The sequence below is a fragment of the Malaclemys terrapin genome, chromosome 9, assembly GCF_027887155.1.
Source record: "Malaclemys terrapin pileata isolate rMalTer1 chromosome 9, rMalTer1.hap1, whole genome shotgun sequence".
Lineage (NCBI taxonomy): Eukaryota > Metazoa > Chordata > Testudines > Emydidae > Malaclemys > Malaclemys terrapin.
In genome coordinates this window covers 78,332,159-78,351,715 of record NC_071513.1, presented here as the reverse complement: position 1 = coordinate 78,351,715, position 19,557 = coordinate 78,332,159, and the positions used below count along the sequence as shown (strand labels likewise).

General features: G+C 44.1%; 1 protein-coding gene across 1 annotated transcript in view; it reads left to right on the top strand.

Moving 5' to 3' along the window:
* WWTR1 (WW domain containing transcription regulator 1) overlaps positions 1 to 19,557 on the top strand; it is a 122,871-nt gene that overhangs the window by 83,053 nt on the left and 20,261 nt on the right. The window contains exon 3 of the mRNA XM_054038779.1: positions 15,016 to 15,221. Coding sequence (XP_053894754.1) covers positions 15,016 to 15,221 — 206 coding nt within the window. The remainder of the gene's footprint in view (positions 1 to 15,015; positions 15,222 to 19,557) is intronic.

The window sequence follows — 19,557 nt, the reverse complement described above, 5'->3', positions numbered from 1 at the left end:
ATGTTGTAGAGACCATGTCCGTTGCAATATTTAATTTGTAAATGTTTGTAAAGCTGAGAATCAGCTTTGCTGGTATAGACCTGGTAAAAGTATACACTGGGGTTCATTCAGCAGCCCCAAATAAAACATTTCCTGGGAAAATGAACTTTCACTTTAGCCATAATGAGTTGAGTAATTGTTTGTTTAGATTCTTGAAGATCTAAACAATAGTGAAAGTGACAGGGCAAATACATAATATATTGGGGAAAGTCATAGACGTTGCCACAAGTAAAAATAGGAGGCAGTTACTTTTCTCCATCATAAGACAAAGAGGAAACTATTCATGATCAATGTGAGCAAACCATCTGATTTTATGGCATACAAAGATGTTTTATATAATAAGGGAAATTGAGACCACCATAAGGTTTTGGATGAAGTGCTCTTTTCATGCCTACTAGAAGATGAATCACTACATCATTTCTGCTTTTGCCAGCACAGACTTTGGAAGAGAGGCAGAAAGTGCACCAGGATAGGTTGAGGCATCAGAAAGCATCCACTGCTGTCTCTGCATCAGAGAGGTTGTGTGGGGCCAGCACAGCTCAGAAAATGTGGGTGCTGGCCAGGAAGAAAGTCTGGGTGTATGGGGAATGTACTGATTCAATTATCCTCTCAGAAGCCCCAACTGGCAGAGTCCTTGGCAGGAATTAAAGCTGCCTTCCTCTGGCAGAAATCCCACCAGCCATAATAGTGGGTGAATCCCACCACAAGGGCCTCTGAGGTCAGTCTGACTTCAGCATTTGAGATGTAAGGTGGGATTACAGATGTCTCATGTTTTTAACAATGCCCAGCAAGGTTTGTGCGGAATGAAGTTTTAATTTCAGATGCAGGTCTGGAGATGGTATGGGGTGTTCTCTGAATGGGAGATAATGCTTCAGGTAGAGAGGGTAGTTTCTCCCATTGGCAAGGAGGTAGAGGTTTTTCTCCAGTGATGCTGGAGGATGCTTATGTATTGTAAGTGAAATGGTTGTACAAAATCCTTTTGTTTGAGAGGTTCTGATTGAAAACATACTGGAAGCATCCTTATTTTTCCTTGTTTATTCCAGGGAGATATTTGTTTTGATCTGATTTAGATTTCTGATTTGCTGAAGTTCCATAATGAAAAAGCTGCATGCTGTGTGTGCAAGTTGCACATACATAAAACCTGAGGAGCTAGATCTCTGAGTTGAGTTCACAAAAGTAAGACACAGCATGTCTTGAACTTATTTATGGGACCTCATTTTGATTGCATTTATGCTGGTGTAAATCAGAGGTAACTCTCATGGAGTTATACTGGCATAAAGCTGGTTAGATAAGAATCAGGCCCATATTTGTCTATATATGAACCATTTAAGAATTTGAAGGGAATTTTCTCACCAGGGAAAACTGATTTTCAAGTCATGGGGATGTAATTCCCCATTTTAAATAAGACTTTGTCGATGAACACTTGCCAGCGGATACCCTGGTAAAAAGTGCAGTTAAACAAATGGAAGCTGACATATCTGTTGAGCCTGGGAGCTTAAATTCATAACTTTGCTAGACACTAAAAATCATGATCTGAGGCCTTGTCTACACTGCACGGTCAGGTCAACGTAAGTTGTCGTGCGTCGACCTAGCTGTGGAAGTGTCTTCACTTATATTTGGCTCCCACCAACGTAAGTGCCTCTCTATGCCGATTTAGTAACACTACCTCCCTGATCAGCGTAGAGTCAGAGTCGATGTAATTAGGTTGATGTGGTGTCAGTGGAGGCAGTGCATTGCTTATAGAATCATAGGACCGGAAGGGACCTCGAGAGGTCATCTAGTCCAGTCCCCTGCACTCATGGCAGGACTAAGTATTATCTAGACCATCCCTGACAGGTGTTTGTCTAACCTGCTCTTAAAAATCTCCAATGATGGAGATTCTACAACCTCCCTAGGCAATTTATTCCAGTGCTTAACCACTCTGACAATCAAGAAGTTTTTCCTAATGTCTAATCTAAACCTCCCTTGCTGCAATTTAAGCCCATTGCTTCTTGTCTTAGCCTCGGAGGTTAAGAAAAACGATTTTTCTCCCTGCTCCTTGTAACAACCTTTTATGTACTTGAAAACAGTTATCATGTCCCCCCCAGTCTTCTCTTTTCCAGACTAAGCAAACTCAATTTTTTCAATCTTCCTTCATAGATCATGTTTTCTAGACCTTTAACCATTTTTGTTGCTCTTCTCTGGGCTTTCTCCAATTTGTCCATATCTTTTGTGAAATGTGGTGCCCAGAACCGGACACAATACTCCAGTTGAGGCCTAATCAACGTGGAGTAGAATGGAAGAATTACTTCTTGTGTCTTGCTTACACACCCCTGCTAATACATCCCAGAATGATGTTTGCTTTTTTTGCAAGTGTTACACCGTTGACGCATGTTTAGCTTGTGATCCACTGTGACCCCCAGATATTTTTCTGCGATTCCTAGGCAGTCATTTCCCACTTTGTATGTGTGCAACTGATTGTTCCTTCCTAAGTGGAGTACTTTGCATTTGTCCTTATTGAATTTCATCCTATTTACATCAGACCATTTCTCCAGTTTGTCCAGATCATTTTGAATTATAATCCTATCCTCCAAAGCACTTGCAACCCCTCCCAGCTTGGTATCATCTGCAGCCTTTATAAGTGTACTCTTATGTCGACTGTTACTGGCTTTCAGGAGCCACCGACAATACAATCAATACAAATGTAGCTGGTGAGGACACGCTCCACCGACACAAGGAGCCAAGTGTGCACATACACAAGCGATTTAATAACTCTGGTGGGTGCATGCCACCTAAGTTAGGTCGACATAATATTGTAGTATAGACATGGCCTTAATAAAGACACTGGATGTATGGCTTATTATTACATTCTGTAACCCAGTAACCCTCCTTTTTTGCCCTATGACTGCAAAGGTGCCACTTCACCTTGAATGGTCTCTTAGAAGATATGTTAACTACTTATACTAAACAATCTGCTCCAGCTTGTGACACTCTGAGCATCTTTCCTAGACCTGAAGAAGAGCTCTGTGTAGCTTGAAAGCTTGTCTCTTTCATCAACCGAAATTGGTCCAACTACTTTACTCACCTTGTGTCTCTTATATCTTGGGACCAATACGGCTATAGCAACACTGCAAACAACCTTCTGTATCTAACATTTTCAATGTGTCTGGCGAGCTATGGCTATGGAAAAACTGTATGCCTGCAGAACTGATAATTATGCTGATACATAATTATTTCATTCCCATTTCACAAGCTGAAAACTGTGGCTGGAAAAACTGACTTGTCTGAAGATTCAAACTGGCCTACAGGAATAGTTCCAGGTGATCCAGAACTTGGAGGCCCTTCTAAAGACCCATCCTAGGAGTGACAGTTCTAGAACAGCACCATTTCTCTGTGGATCCAAGTTCTGCCTGGCAAGGACCATTGTTCCAACAGAACTTAGATCCACAGAAACATCTATGGAGAAGGGCCAGAGAGCACAGGCAGTGGAGTGGTCCTACCTGTCCCTTGTTCCCTGCTGTATTTGAAATCAGTATTGTTTTGTTTTGTACATTATAGGCGTGATCTAAGATGCTTCCCTAAATTCAAACACAAGAGGCAGAAAATGGCTGGAGGGCACATATTGCAGTGAAAGCACAGAGTCAGTCAGCTGGGTCCATGAGCAAATCACAATATGAAGCAGAGTCAGTTGGGCACTTCCAGCTCCTTATCTAAGGGAAGAAAAGACATCCCCTCCTGCCTCCTACATCCAGGCCCCAGTGGTTTTGGTTGGTAGACACAGTTACCATCACCAGAGGCCCAGACACCATCAGAGGCTTATCTTCTCTCCTTTTTTAGAAGCCCTTTCCTCCCCAGTCTGATGCTGCCTGTCTATACCACAATGTTCTAATATAAACGGCTCTCATATGAAATACTACCATCTCCTCCAGTGAAACTTTCAAAATTTTCCTTTAGGTAAATCATTATGTCAGATTCAGCTGATAGAAGTAGTTTATTGTTGGAAGTGAAATGACTGATTTATTGTTTTGTTTGTTTATTAGTAAAATAATCATATGCTGTATAGCGTACTTAATCACTCATGGGTCAAGCAGTGTCATGTAATTTTTTTATATTCCTGTGATGTTTAAACTGTTTACTGCACTAACACCAGAATGTAAGTCCAAGCTTATAGCATGTAACAGTAATAAAATGGTTGGAAAGCAGAGGAAAGAAAGTGCATTATAAGTTGTACATTTCAGTGACCTAATTCCCAAATACAGACTCAGTATTCAGAAGTGACTAGTTTAAGTGACTAGTTTACAAATAGAGAGCGAGATTTTCCCTTCCACTTCCATGAAGGGAAAGACTCAGATCTGTTTTGGAGGGATGAAGGGGGGCATAACACTAGGAGGTCCACCTCTGCAGCATTGCCCTATTCTTCCCCTTTTCTCTTCTCTAGCCCCAGAGAAGCCCATCTGTGGTGCAAAAAGAGAATTGAGATCTGCTGGAGGCAGGAGAGCTGTGGGCTATAGAATTTCCGGTGTGGGCGGGAGAAGTTCTCCCGTCGACATAGCTTCTGCCACTTGCAGGGGCTGGAGTAGTTAAGCTGACGGGAGCGCTCTCTCCTGTCAGCTTAGAGCTGCTATATTAGAGAGCTCTGCGCTGCTGTAAACTCTCTAGTGTAGCTGTGCCAGTAGACATCCATGACTAACACATTCCATAAGACTGCTACAATTCAGGCTGTCACCCTGCTCTTCCCTCAGAGAATCTGCACAGGCAGGGTGTTTGTCCAGTGATATTTTCATAGCCTTTTTCTGTCCCAGCATTTTACATTTGTCCCATACTTTTAAAAGATTTGCACTTAAGAAGAATCTAATATATTGTGATTTTCCTCAAGAGATCAATGATGCTGGGCTTGATTCTCCTCTCACTTAGGCCCAGATACTGCAGAGATTTAAACACATGCTTAAATACATATGCGAAGTTAAGAACTTGCATAACTGTTTGCAGAATTAAGGACTTACCCCAGTTTTACATGATTTAACTCATTAGGCTTCAGTGGAGTTACTCCTGATTTACATAAGAAGACAATCAGACCTTCTCTGTGTCTTAGGCCTTGTCTACACTACACAGTTTTGTTGACAAAAGCCGGTTTGGTCGACAAAACAGTGGAAGCATACACACTGCAATGCTCCTTCTGCTGGCAAAACTCTCCTGCTTTGCCAACAAGTGGCTTGACGAGAGGTATAGAGCTTTTTGCGGCAAAGTTATATCAACAAAGTGTCGGTGTAGACACTGCATTTGGTTACGTCGTTGTAAGTGGCCTCCAGGAGATGTTCCACAATGCCCATCCTGAACGCTCTGGTCAGCAGTTCAAACTCCACTGCCCTGCACTCAGGTACACAGGCATCTGCCCCTCCCACTTCGAAGGCTCGGGATTTTTTGAAATTCCACTTCTTGTTTGCTCTGTGTGGAGAGCTCACATCACATCTTCCCAGCTGACCATGGCGGCTCCACGCAGCAAACGCTCTCCCTCTTGGAGCACATCTGAGTTGTTGGATCTGTGGGGAGAGGGGGCTGTGCAGTCCCAGCTCCGCTCCAGCCATAGGAACTTGGATACCTATGGGCAGGTTTCCCATGGCTTGTTGGATAAGGGCTACAACCAGGACACGCAGGAGTGCCATGCGAAGATAAAGGAGCTGAGGCAGGCATACCAGAAGGCACGGGAGACCAACTGTGCTCCTGTGCTCTGCTAAAGACCTACCGCTTCTATAAGGAGCTGGATGCCATCCTTGGCGGCAACCCCAACTCAATGAGCCCAATTGATACTTCATTGGGGCTGGAGGCAGCAGACAGTGGACTCAACCTCGAGGATGAAGTCGTGGATGAGGAGGTCGAGTTGGAGGATGATGTGGAGCACGCAGCAGGGTCTAGCCAGTCCCAGCAGTCCGTCTCTGGCGTGCATGATGCAAGAGAGGAGAGCCCAGGTGAGTGATCTTTTTGAGTTGATGCTGCTCGGTTGTATGAGGTAGAGCTGTCCTTTGCTCTGTATATTCTAGAAGTGGGTGAAGGGATAGAAATGTACAAGACTAGATGTGTTTCTGTGTGCTCCACATTTCCTTGTGCGGCAGAACAGAGTGTTAATGCACACCGAGATTTCATGGGAATCTTCCAGAGAGATCTCTAGGAAACTGTCCTGGAGGTACTCGCCAGTCCTCTGCTGGAGGTTCCTTGGCAGAGCTGGTTTGTTCCTTCCCCCATTGTAGGAAACTTTCCCGTGCCAATCGGCAATCACTTGTGCCGGGACCAAAGCGGCACACAGGCGAGCAGCATAGGGACCAGACCTGAAGCTGCACGTGCAGGAGATGCATCCTTGCTAATGCTCAGGAGTGAGATATCTGCTTCAATGACCCCTGCCTGTGGAAAATGATGGCAGAATTTACAATATTGTCCCTAGTCACCTGCAGTGATCCCCTTAAAAAACACCTAGACCCTTTACCCCATCTTGAGCACCAAACCCCCCACTCCCCCCTACCCCCCCAGGCTGAACTCACGGTGTTTAGGGTGTTTGCTGAGATGTGTGCTTGCCAAGGGACAGTGAGAAAGTGATTTGTATGTAAAAAGAGGTGTATTTTACTATAATGATTCAGTGTTGTGTGTGAACTAACAATCCTGTTTCTTATGCTTTTGTAGATGTGATCTTCAGGGGAACCCTCTACAAACTGATGGAACACCTCTGCCAGATAAGGAAGTGACAAATGCAGAGCAAGGAGGACATGTTCCGAGAAGTACCCCAATCCTCAGAGGCTGAAAAAAGAGAACACAGGGAGTGGAGAGAGACCCTGAAGGAAAATTTTTAAATAGAAAGGCAGGACAGAAAGGAGAGTGAGGAGCACATTGTAAAGGGTCACGAGTGGATGATAAAAGTGATGGAGGAGCAAACAGATGTTGAACTCCCTAATCACGCTCCAGGTAGTACTCGCTTCTCCCTGCAGCTGATACAGAACTCTTTTTGCCCTTCCCAAATGCCTCCCACATATTCCTTGCAATGTCCCGGAACGTCTCGGTACCCCATTCACTCCACCCCTTCAGACAGCTTCCAAAATGATAATTGGACTTACACACAGCTGTGAGAGCCTACACTGCCCTGCACTCTTATCTCTTTTCCCACCAAACCTCTTGTGTGCGTTGTTAATTGATATTAAATAAAAATGAACTCTCTGAAAGATAACCAATCTTTATTTGTCTCCTACAGGTAGTGGTTGCTGCTGGGAGTAATACATAGTAGCAATTTGATCATTTGCTGACTACAAATTCTGGGCAGGAATCATCACAATTTTCATGCAAGGCGACAAGCTAACAAAAGCATGGCAGAGTACTGTACAGAAAGACAGATTACTGGTGCTCATTGTCAAAATGTCACCTCAAAGCCTCTCTGATTCAGATAGCCCCCTGTTGTGCCCTTCTAATACCCCTGGTATCTGGCTCCTCAAATTCAGCAGCCAGGCGATCCACCTCCACACTCCACCCTAGGGGAAACTTTTCACCCTTAGCCTCACAAATATTATGGCGCACGCCGCAGGCTTCTATGACCACAGGAATATTTTCCTCATTTAGGTCTAACCTGCCATAAAGGCAGCACCAGAATGCTTTTAATCTGCCAGAGGTACATTCTACAGTCATTCTGCACCTGTTCAGCCTATTGTTGAAGCATTTCTTGCTGTTGTCCAGGTTTCTGATATAAGGCTTCATGAGCCATGGGAGTAAGGGATGTGCTGGGTCTCTCAGGATCACTATGGACATTTCAACATCCCCCCACTGGAATCTTCTGGTCTGGAAAGAAAGTTCCTGCTTGAAGAGCAGCAGAATATGGACCCTGGACTTCAGAAAAGCAGACTTTGACTCCCTCAGGGAACTGATGGGCAGAATCCCCTGGGAGAATAACATGAGGGGGAAAGGAGTCCAGGAGAGCTGGCTGTATTTTAAAGAATCCTTATTGAGGTTGCAGGAAAAAAACATCCCGGTGTGTAGAAAGAATAGTAAATATGGCAGGCGACCAGGTTGGCTTAACAGTGAAATCCTTGCTGATCTTAAACGCAAAAAAGAAGCTTACAAAAAGTGGAAGATTGGACAAATGACTAGGGAGGTGTATAAAAATATTGCTCAGGCATGCAGGAGTGAAATCAGGAAGGCCAAATCACACTTGGAGTTGCAGCTAGCAAGAGATGTTAAGAGTAACAAGAAGGGTTTCTTCAGGTATGTTAGCAACAAGAAGAAAGTCAAGGAAAGTGTGGGCCCCTTACTGAATGAGGGAGGCAACTTAGTGACAGAGGATGTGGAAAAAGCTAATGTACTCAATGCGTTTTTTGCCTCTGTCTTCACAAACAAGGTCAGCTCCCAGACTGCTGCACTGGGCAGCACAGTATGGGGAGGAGGTGACCAGCCCTTTGTGGAGAAAGAAGTGGTTTGGAACTATTTAGAAAAACTCGACGAGCACAAGTCCATGGGGCCGGATGCGCTGCACCCGCGGGTGCTAAAGGAGTTGGCGGATGTGATTGCAGAGCCATTGGCCATTATCTTTGAAAACTCATGGCCATCGGGGGAGGTCCCGGATGACTGGAAAAAGGCTAATGTAGTCCCCATCTTTAAAAAAGGGAAGAAGGAGGATCCGGGGAACTACAGGCCAGTCAGCCTCACCTCAGTCCCTGGAAAAATCATGGAGCAGGTCCTCAAGGAATCAATTCTGAAGCACTTAGAGGAGAGGAAAGTGATCAGGAACAGTCGGCATGGATTCACCAAGGGCAAGTCATGCCTGACTAACCTAATTGCCTTCTATGAGGAGATAACTGGGTCTGTGGATGAGAGGAAAGCAGTGGATGTGTTATTCCTTGACTTTAGTAAAGCTTTTGATACGGTCCCCCACAGTATTCTTGCCAGCAAGTTAAAGAAGTTTGGGCTGGATGAATGGACTACAAGGTGGATAGAAAGCTGGCTAGATCGTCGGGCTCAACGGGTAGTGATCAATGGCTCCATGTCTAGTTGGCAGCCAGTATCAAGCGGAGTGCCCCAAGGGTCAGTCCTGGGGCCAGTTTTGTTCAATATCTTCATTAATGGAGGATGGCGTGGACTGCACTCTCAGCAAGTTCGCCGATGACACTAAACTGGGAGGAGTTGTAGATACGCTGGAGGGTAGGGATAGGATACAGAGGGACCTAGACAAATTAGAGGATTGGGCCAAAAGAAATCTGATGAGGTTCAACAAGGACAAGTGCAGAGTCCTGCACTTAGGACGGAAGAATCCCATTCACTGTTACAGACTAGGGACCAAATGGCTAGGAAGCAGTTCTGCAGAAAAGGCCCTAGGGGTTACAGTGAACGAGACGCTGGATATGAGTCACCAGTGTGCCCTTGTTGCCAAGAAAGCTAATGGCATTTTGGGCTGTATAAGTAGGGGCATTGCCAGCAGATTGAGGGACGTGATCATTCCCCTCTATTCGACATTGGTGAGGCCACATCTGGAGTATTGTGTCCAGTTTTGGGCCCCACACTACAAGAAGGATGTGGAAAAATTGGAAAGAGTCCAGTGGAGGGCAACAAAAATGATTCGGGGGCTGGAGCACATGACTTATGAGGAGAGGCTGAGGGAACTGGGATTGTTTAGTCTGCTTTCAACTACCTGAAAGGGGGTTCCAAAGAGGATGGATCTAGACTGTTCTCAGTGGTAGCAGATGACAGAACAAGGAGTAATGGTCTCAAGTTGCAGTGGGGGCAGTTTAGGTTGGATATTAGGAAAAACTTTTTCACTAGGAGGGTGGAGAAGCACTGGAATGGGTTACCTAGGGAGGTGGTGGAATCTCCTTCCTTAGAGGTTTTTAAGGTCAGGCTTGACAAAGCCCTGGCTGGGATGGTTTAGTTGGGAATTGGTCCTGCTTTGAGCAGGGGTTTGGACTAGATGATCTCCTGAGGTCCCTTCCAACCTGATATTCTACGATTCTATGATACGTGCTAGTGTTCCTGTAGATGTGTCATGAACCTTCCTGGACCTCCCTGTGTTGATGTCAGTGAAACACCCACGGTTATTCTGCAGTACCATAGAGAAGTATCCCTTTGTATTGATGTACTCCATCACAAGATGGTCTGGGGCCAAAATTGGAATACGTCTGCCACCTATTGCCTCACTGCAGCTAGGTAGTCCCATTGCCGCAAAGCCATCCACTATTTCCTGCACATAGCCAAGAGTCACAGTCTTTCGTAGTCCATGTGATTAATGGACCTGCACACTTGTGTTAACACAGCCCCAATAGTTGACTTTCTGACTCCAAACTGATTTGTGACTGACCGGTAGCAGTCTGGAGTCGCCAGCTTCCACACAGTGATCGCCATGTGCTTCTCCACCAAGAAGGCAGCTCTCATTTTGGTGTCCTTGAGCCGCAGTGCTGGGGCAAGTTTCGCAGACAGTTCCAAGAAGGTGGCTTTCCACATCAGAAAGTTGTGCAGCCACTGCTTGTCATCCCAGACCTGCATAACAATGCCACCACTTGGTGCTTGTTTCCCCAGTCCAGGACTGATGTTCCACTGTGTTCAGCTGCTCCCTGAATGCCAAAAGTAATCTGATGTTGTTTCTTTCCATTGCACACAGCAAGTCAAGCAACTCTGATTCCTGTTCAGATTGGGGGTTCATGATCTACTGCATGACCATGTGATATGTTTATAACAATGACCACAACAGTAGAGAGCAGTTCAGGATCCATCCTTTCAGACTGAGATGGCTGGCATGTAGTAAACAGGGGCAGTTGAAAAGTGCCATAAAATGCAGTCGAAAGCTGATGGAATCCTGGGACAGAAAAAACTGCATTGTAGGACATTAAGCCTGCATCCATGATGCACTGCGATCCACTCCACCTTCCCACAACTCCTAGCTGCAGAAGGTGGCGAGTAGCACAGTGCTAAAGCACCAACTGTGGCCACACACAAGTGATGTAATTAAACCGGTTTCTGATCGTCTGTGTAACCTGAGTCAACAAAACTGTGTAGTGTAGACAAGACCTCAGACACATAGTTTGAGTAGTGCTTGTTGTTTTGCAATAGTCCCTGTTGCTCATTCTATCTTTATTGTTATCTACAATACTGAAAGACCAGATACTCTGAAGGTCAGACATCCACATAATATAAACTCATCCTGGTCTGCAGACAGGAAGAGAAACCAGTTAAAATTTTGGCTTTCTTTGTGATAGGAGCAACAATGAGAAAAAGATAAGAGATAAAAATCCCTGCTTCTTTGGAAGGAAAAACTTCTTTAACATTTTCCTTATAAGACAGTGTTTTGAGATTAGAGGTGTTCTTGTTTGGAGAGGGAAGCTTGTCTATTTGGGTTATTCCTTACTTAAAGGACTGGCAATGGATCAGTGCAGAGAAGTTCAATAAACTTTTAGGGAAATTTGTGGCTGCCAACCATTATCCAATCTGGATTCAGACAATGCATGTGGAGTACTTTATTGTTAGTTGTTATTATTTTGGTTTGTTGGTTGGCTTTTTGTTTTGTTTTTGTGGGGATGGGGGAAATTAAGTGCACTGTTTTAGTGCTCCATGAAAAGTATTGGATTGACAATACTGGAAACTGAAGTATTCCACCCGTGGATAATATGGAGCACAAACGGTAGTGCAGGCTTCCCCACCTTGCCCTATATCACCTCTTTGCCCCAGCCCAATCCTGGAGAGAACCACATCTAGGGATCAGAGGGTGGTTCAGTCAGGACCGCCCAAAGGATTCAGGGGGCCTGGGACAGGGCCGGGTCTTCGGCAGTGGGTCCCTCTCGGAGGGAAGGACCCGCCGCCAAATTGCCACCGAAGAATGAAGCAGTGGCAGTAGAGCCGATCGCGGCTTTTTTTTTCTGGCCACTTGCGGTGCTTGTACTCACTGGGCGGCACCGGCCGCCAAAGTGCCACCGAAAACCTGGAGCGGCTCACGGGGCCCCTGCAGGGCCCGGGGCCTGGGGCAAATTACCCCACTTGCCCCCCCTCTGGGCAGCCCTGGGTTCAATATCCGTGTCCAAATCAGTCGCACTGCTGAGAGTGCCTGTTCTGACTGTCTTTTGATTACATGCTCAACTGAGGAGCTGCATTGAGACTATTGTTTTATTTCACATATATCATTGAACAGCCACCAGCTGAGAAAGAATTCTGCCCCTGATTGGTGGTCCCTGAATTTAAACAGAACAAGCTACCTTGATTTGAGTGACACGGTATGTCTACACTGCCCACGTTACAGCGCAGCCGCGGCACCACTATGACGTGGGCAGTGTAGACACGCTTTATCGCCGGGGGAGAGCTCTCCCGGCGATTAAAACCACCCCACACCCCGAATGAGGGTGGTAGCTTTCCCGACGATAAAGCGCTGTCTATACTGGCACTTTTCAGTGCTAAAACTTTCATTGCTCAGGGGGATGTTTATTCACACCCCTGAACGACTAAAGTTTTAGCAGTGAAATTGGCAGTGTAGACACAGCCTAACTCTCTGACCAGTCTATTTCCGGTGTTGTTTGGGGAGCATTCAGTTGGTTTCAGTGCAGTTGCATCAGTTTTATTTGAAAAAAGCTTTCCCTCCTCACCTTCCCTCTGCAGAGCTATCCTCCAAAGACAAATGTTTTGAATACTCCATCAAGGGTGCGGTTTGATGGGTCTACTCCAAATCTGAATGCTCCCACAGATAAGGTTTCAAATATTAATAAAGTTTGCTGAGGGGTATCTAGATCTTCTTTGTAAGACATGAACTATATCAGACACTCTATACATACAACCCAAGAATCTTGAAGATTTACATATGCCTCTATTGTAAACGGATCTAAATTAGTCTTTGTAATCTCTAATTTATTATACTTTTCATTTTGAAAAGAGACTAAGGGCTTATCTACAGTTACAGTGCTGCATCGGTGCAGCTGCACCACTGTAGAGTTTAGTGAAGATGCAACCTATACTGATGGGAGAGCTGCTCCCATCTGCATAGATCGCCACCTCCCCAAGTGGTGGAAGCCCTCCCATCGACATAGCACTGTCTACACAAGGGATTAGGTTAGTATAACTATGTTGCTCAGGGGTGTGGATTTTCCACAACTTGGAGCTACCTAGTTATACCAACATAAGTTTTTAGTGTACACCAGAACTTAAACTGTGGACTGGAAAGTCAGTCTTATCTGACTCAGTTGACCTAATGGAGTTACACCCGTGATGAATTTGGGCTATTCTGTTTAGTAAAAACTTTTTAAAGTCTGCCTTTTGATAGGTTATTCCTGGTATATTCTCTCAATGCAGGGTGTTTTTTCCCTCCTAATTTTGCTAAAGAGATTGGTTTAATGCAGTGGTTCCCAAACTTGTTCTGCCGCTTGTGCAGGGAAAGTCCCTGGAGGGCTGGGTCAGTTTGTTTACCTACCGCGTCCGCAGGTTCAGCCGATCGCGGCTCCCAGTGGCCGCGGTTCACTGCTCTGGGCCAATGGGAGCTGCTGGAAGCAGCACAGGCCAAGGGACGTACTGGCTGCTGCTTCCAGCAGTTCCCATTGGCCCAGAGCAGCGAACTGCGGCCACTGGGAGCCGCGATCGGCCGAACCTGCGGACGCGGTAGGTAAACAAACTGGCCCAGCCCGCCAGGGGCTTTCCCTGCACAAGCGGCGGAACAAGTTTGGAAACCACTGGTTTAATGTACCAGCAACTTGCAAATTATGCTGTTTTGCTATTCATAACAGTTCTCAGAGCACAGATGGCTAACTTTCCACTGACTGCAGCCGAAAAACAAAATGGCTGAGGCCATGTGGGGGAAAAGAGGTACTCTTTGTTCAAAAGGCACAAAAACATCTGTCAGGAAAAGTGGGCAAAAGCCAGCTGATCTGTATTTATTACTATTTCTTTGTTTTTTTTTAATTTATGAAAGTGCTCATGATTCAGATTAACTCTGTTTGTACCATATTTATTATTGTTTCACCTACCTTGAAATGTGAATTGTAAGAGCTTTAATAAATGGACTAAAAGGCTATCTAGTTTCATTGCAGCTCTTGTTGGTATCTGGTATCATCCTCTGCTGAACTAATTTTGTTACTTCTAAGAGCCACGCTTGTCATTGGTTCTTAACATATAACATTCCCTCTCTCTCTATGGTACTTTATGGCCCTCGTTACCTTAGTATCAGTGTGCCTCACAATCCTTAATGTGTTTTATCATTACAACACTCCTGCGAGGTGGGGAAAAGCTATTATTTCCTATTTTACAGATGAGGCCAAGAGAGAGTAAGGCTTCAAATCAGTGAAAGTTAGGGACCTAAACACCTTTGAGGATCTGGGCCTAAGTGATTTCTCCAAGGTCACACTGGAAGTCTGTAGCAAGGCAGGGAATTGAACCTGGGTCTCCTGCATCGCAGGCTAGCCCCCTAACTCATTGGACAGTATTATCTCCACTAATGATGTACAGAAGTTATTTTTCCACTACTTGTGGAAAACACCACTGTTACAAAACTGTCAAGACCACTGACTTGTTCTACAATAATTCAGTTAGCTTCGTCAATAAGATAAACATGTAAATAATGAAAATATTTCAACCAGGTCATTACATGCTGTAGACTTAGTCATGTACAAGGGAATGTATTGAATTTAAAAAAATTCATATACTTTACTGTATAAAGTATTGTGTCTGGGGATTGGTCCTGCTTTGAGCAGGGGGTTGGACTAGATGACCTCCTGAGGTCCCTTCCAACCCTGACATTCTATGATTCTATGATAACGTTAGATAAGTATTGGATCATATCAGGGCTTAACCTAAACTGAACTTTTGGTTTTGAATCTTAAACAATGACAACTAATTATTAAATAATTACTTATGTCAAATCTCATCAGAGGGAGTAGTTGCTATTTATCCATATGTGAACAATAACTGTACACTGAACGCAGATGGAGAACATATGTACTGGGCCCTCTGTTGTCTTAAAGTAGAATTCAGACACTGTAACATAACCAGGTCTATCATTCTCTTTCATAGTAATGAATCACCAACACCAGCAACAAATGACACCAAGTACAACCATGTCCCAGCAGAGCCATCCTACCCAGAACCCTCAAGGTGGGTTGTTGAACATGCCCAATGCACTGACTACCCAGCAGCAGCAGCAACAGAAGCTGAGGCTTCAAAGGATCCAAATGGAAAGAGAGAGAATTAGGATGCGCCAGGAGGAGCTTCTGCGACAGGTACTGCTACTCTTTCTGCAAACATTTTTCATTTGATGCGTCTAATTATGTTTTTTTCTATGCACAAACCACAAACAAGTACAGCCAGAATTAATTTTTCTTTTAGATGAAGAGAACAAAAAAAGGAAATAGTCTTAGCGAGTACACGATATGTGTGTTTCTTTTCACAAACTGCACTGAACAGAACACAAAGTGGCTTCTTATTTCTCCATCTAAAAGTCCTTAGAAATTTAAATGTGCAGTATATGGGGAAAAAAAGAAGTCCTGACAGTTTCATAACTAAATACACAATAGCTATAACAGCAGAGAGTAGAGACCAAATTCTGCTCTTTTGCAACTGTGTAAATCCAAAGTAACTCTGTTGATCTCAGCTGAATTTACACTGATTTGAGTGAAAGCAGAATTTGGCTCTAGCATAACACTGTGGGCCAAATCTTGGTCCCATTAAAGACAATGGCAAAACTCCCAGAATTTGTTCCCAACAGTCTGTCTTAGAGGTTTGGGGCCAAATTTTGTTACTGGTGGCATTTTGCCCTTTGATTACAGTACAACTTTGAGTTACATCTCACATGAATGTGGTCTGGCTGGTAATTTTTCCAGGGGCAGTGTGGGTTTTTTTGTTTTTTTACATTTTGTGTATTCTTATTTTTAAGGCTCAGCTTTATAATGACTCATAGAATACAAATAGATATGTAGCTTCCTTTGCACTGCTTTAAGGAAATAAACAGTTTTAACAATTGCAAAGGATGTGTTTCTTCTGTTAGGGAGTACTCTGCTGATGATGTTATGTTATATAGTATATTAATCAACTTCCTTAGAGAACACAAATAACCTGTTTCCCTTAGGAACACAGTGTGAACTGAGTACATTTTATTGAGGATATTATGGTCATAGACCGTAGCCTTGTAAATGGACAGTCAGAGTTCCAAACATCTAAAAAAATGATGCATTTTCACCAAAGAAAAATCTTAGAAATCTGTTGCTTTAATTATTATTTCATGATTACAGTTGTCTTGACTTGGGATTTGTGCCTAAATACGTGTAGTTATTTCAGGGTAACATTTGTTTATACTGTATTTCTAAATACAGTATCACATTTCTTGGCAGCAAATAGAAGTATGTTTTCTCTTACGGTAATGACACCAATTGACATAATATTTCTGGTGTTTTATTAGTGTACTGTAAATGTACCAGTGTTTGTTTGCTTGTAATAGTCACTATCACAATATAATTTTGAATTTTGAACTTCCTTATTTTGATCTTAGATATTTCTTTTATAGTGATTGGTGCAAGTAGCAAAGAGGAGCTCAAATCAAAATTCCTTAGTAAATGCCCCTAGACTGTGGCAGAATCTGGCCTCTGACTATCTTGCCACAATTAAGTGAATCTACTTTTTCTTCTTTTTATTTTTTTTACCTAGGGAGGTGAATTAATGAGGGAAGATGTGTTAGTGATGAGAATAGACTGGAATGTTTAGAACATATTGGGGGAGCAAGGAGCAAAAGTGTCATCATGTCGTTGAAGCTTTTAAGAGGGAAACAGAGATCTAGATTATCAAAGCAGATGTTACAGAAAGGGATGTTTGCCTGCCCATATAGGATCTAACTTATTTTAGGACAGATGGAAAGTTTCCTCAAAGCCACAAATTAACAGCAAGCTGGTTCGTTTCTCCTTGCCAATATGCGGCAAAAATGTAATGAATGGTGATTACCTCTTTTTCCTCTGTTAGCCTCAAAGTGCCTAGGAGCATTACTGATAAAAGGAATAAGAAGTCCAAGGTCCTTCCAGAACATTTTACCATGTATTTCTGCCATCAAAACTTTGGGACGTCTCCAGTCTGGAATTCTTTTTTCTTGGAGTCTTATTTGAATTATCACTGTAACAATAGTATCTACAGATGGATTGCAAAGAATCAACAATTTTCCTCTATTTTGGGATTTCCTATGTGTAGCTGTTAGTGCAGATTTTGGCTCAAAGTTACAGGTTCTGCTATCAAATACTGGTGTTCTGTACCAGCACAGGAAGGTTTCCTAATATAGTGAGAAAGGACACCCCATTTTAACTATATGATGTAAAGAGTAGAGCTGGACAAATATAGCATAAGAGAATTTGCAAATACCCTTTCTAATAAAATGTGCTAATTTGCTTCACTAGTATTTACAACTCCTTTCATCCTTTTTTCTACAAATATTTCTATAAACACATTAAAAAAAATTTTTTTAAAGATTGCATCAAGACACTTTGAAACTTTGCATAACACCGTCTAGTTACATTTGTAACAAACAAGAAAAATATCAAAGATCAAAATGCAGTCCTGTTATAGGCCTGGATCCAGCAAAGCACTTAAACACGTGCCAAATTTTAAGTTAATAGTTCCAGTGCCCTCAGTAGAACTACTCACATGTTTATAGTTAGGCATATGCTTAAGTACCTGGCTGAATTGGGGCCACAAAGCAGGGACAACTCCACTGAAGCCAATTGAATTTTATCTGCTTATGCCAGTATTGAATTTGGCCCTTAAAGTTTAGGCCTAATCCTGCAAACATCTTGTACCCAAATTCTGTACTCTCACACCTCATATAAGTCCCTTTGATGCTGCAAGTACATGTGTGGCAAGCAGCAGGGAGTCATATTATGCTTCTTCACATGTGAATAAAAGTATGATGACGCACTAGGTGTAGTCCTCCACACTGAGCAGTCTGCTCCACCCCCAGCCACAGTTCCACTCCCCTCCCAGCCCAACCCCAGCCCCAGATGCAGCTGTGCCCTGCCCCCAGCCCAGCTCTGGCCCCAGCCCGAGCTCCATTCCGCCCACTGGTCCACCCGCAGCCCAGCTCTGCCCTCATTCCCTCTCCACCCCCGGGCCAGCTCCGCCTCTAGCCCCAGCTCCTTCCCCAAACCCAGTTCTGCCCCCAGCTTTGCCTTCAGCACAAGCTCTTCTGCTGAGCCAACTATACAGTAATGGAGGGAGGGCACAGACAGATCCCATTACTGGTAAGGGGAGGCACGACAGGAAAAGTTTGGGCCCCACTGCCCTAGAAGATAAAGTGTAAAGAAAAAAAAGTATCTTTGCAATCTGTAGCCTGTAGTCTTAATCAACAGGAACTTTATAAACTTCTTGTCAGCAGTCAGAGCAGTACTGAGGCCTAGCAGGATGATGGAGTGTAGCAAACCCCTGAGGGGCTTCATTGTTGAAACATTGTTATTCCTATCCTAATCCTTCACTGCTGCTTTTGCTTTTTTTAATGCAACCTGTCTAAGAAAAAAATGCTGAGTAAGTGTATGTGCTTGCTGCTAGGCGACCGAAATGAGGTGAAAAGGGTTTGGGTGAAAGGGAGTGGAATTCTTTTGGCAGGTCCCTCAAATCTCTTTTCAGCTTGACAGCAGCTGCTGGCTGGCTGGCTCTTTCCAGTCATTCCTGTCTCCGCAGCTGCTCTGCTGGAGAGACACACCCAGCAGTGAAGGAATACAGAGTTCTAGGAGGTTTCTAGTTAGAGTGTTGTTTTTAACCTCCCCTTCATTTTAGTAGGTGAAGGCTAGCGTTTGAAAAAGTAACAATTCTCTTTCCTTCAGCAATTGAGTGGGGAGCTGAGCAGTTGATGTTTAATAAGGGTTCTTTGTTTCATAAAGCAGAATGTGACTCAGCTTTCATTTGAATCTTGCCTTGCCTTGTCATTTCAGAAGCATTTCAATTTTCCCAATTTCTTTCCCACTGATTATTTTTGTCAGTCTTGCAGAGAAAAAATGGCAAACCAGCCTTTCTAAAATCCGTTGGAGATGGACGTTATTAGAGGAGCTGTCAGTGGGAAAGGTCTGAAAGGCTCACATAGAGAAAGTGCCCTGTTTCCACTTTCTCTTTATGAGCTGAATGGTTGTGTAAGTGTTGAACTTCAGAAACTTTTCACCTTGTCATGAAGTGCAGGGGAAACCAAGCCAAGGTCATGTTTCCCAGATGTCACTTTCATGGGCGCAGAGGGCCCAGCAGAATTCTGCAATTCTAATTCAGAAAAGGGAAGGTATGGGAAGCCTGAACAAGGGAGAAGCAGTGTGGGAGAGTTCCAGATGCAGATCCACCAGCATTTTGTCCTTGTGGGGTGGGAGCTCACTGGCTGCTGGGCTCCTAGAGTCCTGGGGCTGCAGCAACAGTCCAAAGGGTATATCCAGTGCACAGCCTGGCCATTAGCCCTATGTTAGGGTTACCATACGTCCGGATTTTCCCTGACATGTCCGGCTTTTTGGGCTTCAAATCCCTGTCCGGGGGGAAATCCCAAAAAGCCGGACATGTCCGGGAAAATCGGGACATGCGGGCCCGGCGGTGCTGGGCCGGGGGCCGGCG